The sequence below is a fragment of the Petaurus breviceps genome, unplaced genomic scaffold (genome assembly GCF_028583685.1).
Source record: "Petaurus breviceps papuanus isolate PSGF00001 unplaced genomic scaffold, PetGlider_PUasm1.0 178, whole genome shotgun sequence".
Classification (NCBI taxonomy): Eukaryota; Metazoa; Chordata; class Mammalia; order Diprotodontia; family Petauridae; genus Petaurus; species Petaurus breviceps.
The window spans coordinates 15,341,714-15,350,142 of record NW_027185777.1 but is presented as its reverse complement, the minus strand read 5'-3'; the positions used below and the strand labels follow the sequence as shown (position 1 = coordinate 15,350,142).

Sequence of the window (8,429 nt, the reverse complement as noted above, 5' to 3'; positions counted from 1 at the left end):
ATGAGTTTCTTATCCATGAGACTATATTTAAGACCAAATGTTAGTTGCCTGCTGGAATATGAAACACAACCAGGTAATCAGTTCTTGAGCTATTGACATAATTTTTGGTCACTACACAGTTATCAAAAAATTGAAAAATAAAAAATATTGTGGGGAAAGTATAATAATATTACCCTTTATTATCTTTCATACTTTTTTTTTTTTAAAGCAATTGGGGTTAAGTAACTTGCTCAAGGTTACATGGCCAGTTATTTCTGGGTGTGGTGGTATCTGAGCCGGGATTCGATCCCAGGTCATCCCGACTCAGGGGCCGGTGCTCTTACTTGCTGTGCTACCTGGCCGCCCTCCTCTTTCATACTTTTTGAATGTTCCTTGGTAGAGGAAGTTTCCTCATTTCTCTATCAATGGTGTCAAATTCAAATAGAAAAGGGTCACTGCAGGCAACATGACTTAGAAAACCACAAAGCATTTTCCAATTGTCTTAATATGGTTCTGGGACAATTAGGAGCAGTCTGCCTGTCCCAAGTTTTGACACCTCTTCAGTTTGTACCAGTAAAATCACAGGTCCTATCCCTATCGGACTTTTCAAGAGTTCAGATGTCCAATCGATCCTATTCAGATTTAGAGCTGAAAAGGATGTTAAAAGACATCGAGTCCAACACCATTACATTACAGACTGGAAGCAGAAGGTTAGAGAGGTTACTGATTTGTCCAAGGTCACACTGGTAAATACTTGGGCTGGCATTTGAACTGACCTGGCTCAATTCTTCACTGGGCCTTCAGAGGTTCAGGGTTTCTACCACAGCTACCAAAAGTAAAATGGTACAGTTAAGGAGGGGGAAAAAATAAAAAGCTTAGTGCCTTACAGAGGATTGTGTCCCTTCCCTACTCCCTCCTCCCACATGCTATGGCTGGGTAGCTGCTTAGCAGTGAACATCTCTTTAAGGGCAGGGACTGTCTCCTTTGGCATTAGCAGACACTTAAAGGTTTTTTGATTGAGACATAGGGGTGTGACTGGCCTTTAATTTTAAGGAGGGTCAAGCAAAGGTATAAGTAAATGACTAAGATTCAAATCAGATAATTACTAGTAATCAATCTTGTGTGCTAGTATACTATAGTGGGAAATGTGTTGGCCTTGGGAATCCCATTATACATGGCTTTAAATTCTGTTTTAATGCAGAGCCTGGGCAAGACACTTAAACTGCTCTAAGATTTAGTTCCCTCATCTGTAAAATGGTCATTTGATTAATTTTATAGACCTGTGACTCTCAAATGAGATCATCTCTAAGGTACAAAGCTCCATATAAGTCAGGTGTTATTCCACTCACAGAAATTCATTAATTAGAAAAAAATAAACTTTGCTAAGATTCAAGTTAGCAAGAGGCAGAAATAGTGATATTAGTATTAGATTAAGACTTCTCATAGTCTATGTAGAATTTAACAGTAAATGATCAGGGGAAGAAGACACAAGCCTAGCTTTCAATATCCAAGTGATCTATGCAAAAGCCAATACACCTATCCCCCTTTTTTTCTCCCAAATTACCTGAGTAAATTATCCTTGATCTACTTCTTGAGCTAAAAGGCCAGACCTAATACTAAAACTAAAATAACAAATTAATCTTTACTTGACAATAACAATTCCCAATTCATAAAGTAATTTACTCAAATTCCAGTCTGTAACTGTACACTGCAAAAACAAATGAAAAATATTCATTGCTGTTTGTGAAAACAACTAGTTTGACTTCTTTAAAAGGGATGAGGTTGGAAGACGTGAGGAAAAACTAATAACCAATGGTTTCTGCAAAGCTTATCTGTGCTTATGTGTAGGTCAACCATGAATGAAACACTTCTAAACTCCTAAGACAGAAGGGATCAATTGAGAACCTGGAATGAATTTAAACCAGAAATTCCTCTAAAATTTTAAAAAATTGAAAATCTACACTGAAAACCAAACCATTACAACAATTAACCCAGTACTCATATCCTTCCTTTGGCACTGCTCTGGAGTGCCAAAAAATTAATGTTCATATCTAGAATTTGCTAGGTAAAAATACTTATGTGTAAATAATGGCAGCAATTTGTTACTCTACCTGTAAATTACTCAGAAAGAATTTTTAAATGACTTAATAGTTGCCCAATCTAGGTTACTATTAATGAATTCATTGTTATTAACGCATCTAAGAAAAACGTGATTTGGGAAGAAATGAATCTACTTACATAAGTCATTTTAGAAAGGGGCAGGTCCAGAGTGGTAGATCACAAGTCAGTCTCAGAATCTGGCATACTTGAATTAAAGTCCCTCCTCTGACAACAATACAAAAGCTGTGTCCTATGTGGGCAAGTAACTTAACCTTGAGCCCTTGAGCAGCTAACTCCAAGCCCATAAACTGCAGAGCAGATATGAATTGCATTGGTGGAAGGTATTTCTTCAAAGAAAATTCTTATACCAATGAAATAATACATCAGTCCAAAAGAAAAAATAACTTTAAAACGTGCTACTATGAGACAATAAAATTAAAAGTATGCATTTATTCATTCCATTAGCTGAGAATAGTCCTATTATACAAATACAGTAAAAAGTCAAAAAAATCACAAAATATTACAAAATAAAAAAGTACAAACTGCATTACTTAATAAATATGACTAAAAGTAGTTAAAATTGGAAACAAGATAGCTTTTAAGTTGGAAACGTTTGACCCAGCAAACCATACAAGCTCTTTTCAGATAGCTTTACATAATACCGGACAATTCCATTTTACCCTTGAAAGTATTTCAAAGGAACAAAGTACAAAGATAATATTCTCCTGCCACAATTGCTGTCAAGGGCATTTATACTGTTAATTTTCAAATCCCCAAGGTAAATCAGAGACACTTATAAAAGCAGAAGACTATTATCTTGTTACCACATTTTATCCTATGTTAAAATCCTATTGTAACAAATGAAAAATAAATAAAACTGAGAGCACCAGACAATCAGAGGCCACTTTACACAGTAACCAAAGTACAGAATCACAATTCCAATGAACATGGGAACTCAATCAGTCAGAACAAACTTATTCTGCCCTTTAGACAAAATGTTTTTCCTCTTAACATCATTTCCTCCTTGCCCCCCCCCCATTTTTTAAAAAAGCTTTTCCTTTTCCTAAAAATCCAAGTTTCCAATCAAGAAATGCTTCTCATCAAGATGGAATGGATCAATTATCTGGTAACACCAATGACATCAATTTCATTTGAAAGAATAAATGTAAAGTTCAAATCCCATATAGCATAAAAGAACACAAACTCTGTACAAAATAAGCTTTATACAAAGTACTTCTCCGGGACTCTGCCCAAAAGCCATTTTGCCAAAATGAGACGTCATAAATGGAGGTACACCAATCTTAAAAAATATTGTGCAAAAATACATTTTTATAGAAAATAGATTACCAGGAATAAACAAATATACACTATGAGAAAATCAGCTTGCAAATAAAGTGGTGCTAACTTTATACAACAAATTATAAATAGCATTAAGACTACTCAAGGCTATCATAAAACATCATTCAGGTGCGCTGCAACCTTCAGCTCTGGAAGAAAAAAAAAATCTGTTCCAACAAAATGATTAAGGCATCACACCTACAGTAAATCTAGAAGTTTAAAAGTGCTGTAACCCTGATTAGAGCTAGTGTAGACTTCCGAAGGCAGCCCGGGGCCGCTCAGGAGCAGGCGTTCTGCTCGATGTACATCTTGGACAGCGAGATGGCCATGGAGCGGGCCAGCTCCTCGTCCCGCTTGCGCTGCACCTGGGTCTGCTTGCACCAGCTGTCATACTCCGGGTTGGGGTACGAGTGGTCGAACACGGCGTCGTAGTGGCCGTTGCTGAGCCAGCTCAGCCAGATGCTAGGCCGGAGCGCGTCCTCGGGGCCCAGGTAGTGGATCATGGTGGAGACCGTGGGGCTCTCGAGCCGCCCTCCCGTAGTTAAGTGGATGTTCACGTTGAGCATCTGCCCCATGGCCAGCAGCTCGGGGTAGCCGGCCCACGCGCCGTCCTGCGCCGCGGCGATGATGAACTCGCCCACGTCACCCTCGATGAGCGGCCCGAAGTGGTCCAGGTGGTCGGCGATGTAGTGCACGGTCTGCTCGCGCAGCTCGCGGTGCTGGCTCTGGTCGCCCGACACCGCCTTGCTCACGGCGCGGTAGAGGCAATTGCCGTCGGGAATGATGTGGAAGCGGTACTTGCTCCGCTGCCGCAGGTACTTGTCCTGCCGCTCCACCTCGGCCAGGTACAGCGCCAGCTTCTCGTCCTTGGGGCCGGCGGGCGCCGCGGGGCCGGGCGAGGGCGCGCCGCGCCCGGGGGGCTCGGGGGCTGCCTCGGCGCGGGCCCGGGGCGCGGGCGCGGCCGCCTCCCAGCGCCGGGGGCTGCCGTCGCGGGGCTCGGCGGCGCGGGGCCTGGCGGCGGCGGCGGCAGCCAGGGCCTGCTGGTGCTCGCTCAGACGGAAGTTTCGCTCGGGCCCGTCTGGGCGAGGGCCGGCCTCGGGGCCCGGCTTGAGCAGCTCCTCCAGAAGCCAGGCGGACGAGGAGTAGCGGCGCGGCGGCTCGGGCGGCCGGCGCTCGGGGCCCAGGCAGCGCACGCTCATCTGCGCCGTACTCGTGTAGTGCGGCGGCGGGGGTGGCGGAGGCGGCGGGGGCAGCGGCGGCTTGCACGAGCTGCCGGCCGAGGCGGCGGCAGGGGCGGCGGCGCCCGGGGGCACCATCTCGAAGCACGAGGAGAAGGCGGGCATCCCGGCGGTGGCGGCGGCCTCTCGGGACTCGGCGGCAGGGGGGGCGGCGGGCAGGCAGTCAGCACCGGCGGCCTCGGCGGCGGCGTCCGGAGCCTGCAAGGAGACCTTGAAGGGGGCGGCGGCCGCGGAGGGCGGGGAGGGGGCGGCAGCGGCGGGACCCCCCGAGGGGTAGTGGCTGAAGCCCGGGCTGTAGAGCTGCATGTCCGCGCCCCGGCCGCTCCGGCCCCTTATAGGCGCGGCGAGCCCCCGGTAGGGGGACACGCCCTCCGGGATCCAGGGGGCCGCGGCCCAGGCGGGTGAGCCGCCGCCACTAGAATAGAAATGACCCAACCACCATCCCGGGCCGGCCGCCCGCCTCTCGTCAGCGGCCGCAAATAGCGCCCGGACCGGGCCCGCCAATTCCTGCTGCGCCACAGGGCGGGGGCGGGGGAGCGCGGGTCACGGGGGCTGCGGCTGCAGCGGCCCCGGCGACTCTCCCTTCCTCTGCGTGCCCGGCCGCTGCTCCAGGAGTCAGAGGACTCCCCGAGGAAGAAACCCGCCCCGCTGGAGTGAGTCCCGCAGGCCTGGGAGAGAGTGTGTAGCATGGACCGGGGAGGCGGGCTCCCCGCCCCCTCCCTCCCTCCGCCCAGAGCTTGTTTACCTCAGGCCGCGAGGCCCGGTCACGTGGGCACGCTGGAATGTGCGGATCTTTGCCGCGTCTCATTCACCCGCCCCGGAGGTCGCCCCGCCTACCGCCTCCTCCCGGATCCCGGCGCTCAGCGCGCGTCAGCTGAGCCCGTTCCCACTCCTCCCTTCTCCCGCCCCTCCCCTTCTCCCGCCGGGGGTGTGAGCCCGTGAGTCGGCTTCATTCTTAAGGGACTCTCGGGTCCCGGGATTCCAGGCGGCCACCCACGTGACTTCTGCTCGGCCTCCCCTCCCTTCCCCCGCCGCAGTGCGCAGGCGCCCAGCCGGGCTTTCGTGGAGGCGCAGGTACCTGTGGCTCCTGGGCGTGGAAAGAGTCTGTAAAGGACTTCCCGCGCCGGAAAACACCGAGTAAATGCTGGCTGCTGCAATTATTATGAAAGCCTTCCCTTTCTGGAAAACTGTCGTTAAAGCTTCCACTATTTTTAAATCATTAAAACGTTCAATTATTAATTTTTATATTTCCAGTTAATCAAATTTTGTTATTAAACTAATTTCGTTAAGTTAAAATAATTTATTTCATATTATTATCAAAGGCTTACTTTATTATTTTAAGTTATTAAAGACCTGTTACTTTTACATTCATGGTAATATAAAAGCCCCATTCTTTTGGCGGCCTTTGGGGCGCCTTACAAGGGCCACCTGCACTGACTTCTGCATCCTCTGCTGAGACTAGACCTAGCGCGCACTTTGCACCGAGCCCTCGGTCTTCGCAGCACTTTTATCTCGGGCTCTGTCGTGTACCTTAAAAGCCAGCTTCCCTAGATTGTTCCTGCTGCTCTGTAGAAGGCCTCAAAAGGGGCATGAAAAGATGTCCTGATTTCTTGAGGGCCAGGAAGTGCCATTTGCAGCTTTTGTTATCCCCCCTCCCTCTCCCAAGGCATCTCTAGTCCTGATGGACACCTGGGCCCTGGACCCCGATGGCTCTGCAGGAGAAAGTGAGGCTGGTGCCTTTGTACAGCCCTGCCCCACTCAAACCAAAGTCAACTGCAAGGTATGTCATCATCTCCATGATGTCATGGTCCTCTTTGAGAACAAAAGACAACACACACACATACACACAATCCTTGGCACTTAATAAATCTTTACTGACTGATTCACAGAGGCACCAAAAATCTAATTCCCCAGTGAGCAGAGGATGGCTTTCCCTTTCCTTAGGAGGATCTCTCAGTTGCTAATGAGTGAGGGTCTTTCATTGGGAAGGAGCAAAAGGAGTGTCATGGGTTGGGTTTAAAACTGGTGCTCTACCACAGCTCACTTCAACTCTCAGGACTTCAATTTCCTCACCTGTAAAATGGCTCAGTGGATTAGAGTGCAGGCCTGGGAATCAGATTTGTTCCTACGTTCAAATTTGGCCTCAGATGGCAATAGCTGTGTGACCCAGGGCAAGTCATTTAACCCTGTTTACCTTAATTCAGGAAAAAGAAATGGCAAACTACTACAGTAATCTTTGCCCCCAAAAAAACCCAAAAACCAAAGCCTGCAAACTGGCAGTATGATCTACATGAAGAGTTAGACACAACAGATCAACAACAAAATGAGGAAGTTAGGACTAGACATCCTCTAAGCTTCCTTATCCACTCTAAATCTGTGACCCATGAACTGCACCCTTGACCTCAGCCAACAGAATGATTTCCTTCACTATCATTTTTGATAAAGGAAGATAAATTGCTCTATTAAATTCCAGGCAGCTTATACCACTCATTCCCTTCAAATAAAAAACATGAAACTTCTGGTACATACAGCTAGACATTGAGCAAAATCTGTCCATTTGATACTTCTGAAGAAGTACCTGCTGTATACATCCCACCTCCTAATTTATCCATTGTTTTTATGCCCCCATACTGGATGTAAAGTCCTTCACTGTTTGGTTCCAGCCTTACTGCTCCTTACTCCCATTCATTCACATTTCAGCTAAGCTGGCCCACTTGGCTGTTTTCCAACCCAGTACTTTGTCTCCTGCTTCTGTCTCTTTGCTGAGTCTCACCCAAGTCCTCTGACTCCAAATTCATATAAATGTTAACTACAGATAGAGTAGCAACAATATGTTATAGTTGGTGCTCAATACATATTCTTTGAATAAACTAAATAGGATAGGAATCCTTAATTTGGCCACTTTGCAGAGAAGACACCAAGTTAATAGGTCTTCGTTTGTAAATTATGGTTTTTAAGTGAAAACAAATACGTTGAGCTCCAACTGTAGCACTCAGATTGTTTTGGGAGGTTGAGACCAACTGTTTTAATAATCCATCATGCTGCAAAATTTTCTCAGGATATCTATGTAGTGGTATGTTCAGTCTTTAAAAAAATATGTAGAGAATCTACTTAAGATTCCTGCCACATCAACAGTGAAAACAGCTTTATTAAATACCCTCCATTGTGTTGTGGTGTCAGTGGCCTAGAAAGACTTAGGCTGCATTCTATTCCAGCCTATCAGCAGCTGCATTCCAAAGCAGATAGATAACCTGCAAGAAGTCAGGCCATAATACTGGCTAGAGAGAGAAAGGGACAAAAGCAATCCCCTGCCCTCAGGAAGGGCACATTCTCATGGCAAAGACAAAATGAAAATAACTAGATACATACCAAAAATATACAGAGCACACAGAAGGTTATCCCATAGCAGCTGAAGGAGCTGAGACAGGCCTACGGAAGGTGGGACTTAAGCCAAGCCTTGACAGAAGGCAAAGGACTCAAGTGGTGGACAGGAGGGGAAACTGCATTCCAGGCATAGGGTACAGTCAGTACCAAGGCACAGAGACAGTAGGTGTCAAGTAAAAAGAACAGCAGCCTGGCTGGACTGTGGAGAGGTGTGAAAGAAGAGAATAAACATTTCTATGGTACCTGCTATGTGCCAGGCCCTGTGCTAAGTAAGTACTTTACAGAAATTATCTCAATCTATCTCACAACAGCCCTTTGGTGTTATCCCCATTTTACAGTGGGGAAACTGAGGCAAGCAAAGGTTAAGTGACTTGCCTAGGGTCATACAGT

General features: G+C 47.0%; 1 protein-coding gene across 1 annotated transcript; it reads right to left on the bottom strand.

The window, feature by feature from the left end:
* Nucleotides 1–2,496: 2,496 nt before the first annotated feature.
* OTUD1 (OTU deubiquitinase 1) lies at nucleotides 2,497–4,961 on the bottom strand. Its single transcript, XM_069086297.1, has one exon. The coding sequence runs from the start codon at nucleotides 4,959–4,961 to the stop codon at nucleotides 3,696–3,698; it is 1,266 nt and encodes a 421-aa protein (XP_068942398.1). The 3' UTR covers nucleotides 2,497–3,695.
* Nucleotides 4,962–8,429: the final 3,468 nt, after the last annotated feature.

Coding starts and splice junctions, on each gene's coding strand:
- OTUD1 (XM_069086297.1), bottom strand. CDS start 4,961: ATGCAGCTCTACAGCCCGGGCTTCAGCCACTACCCCTCGGGGGGTCCC.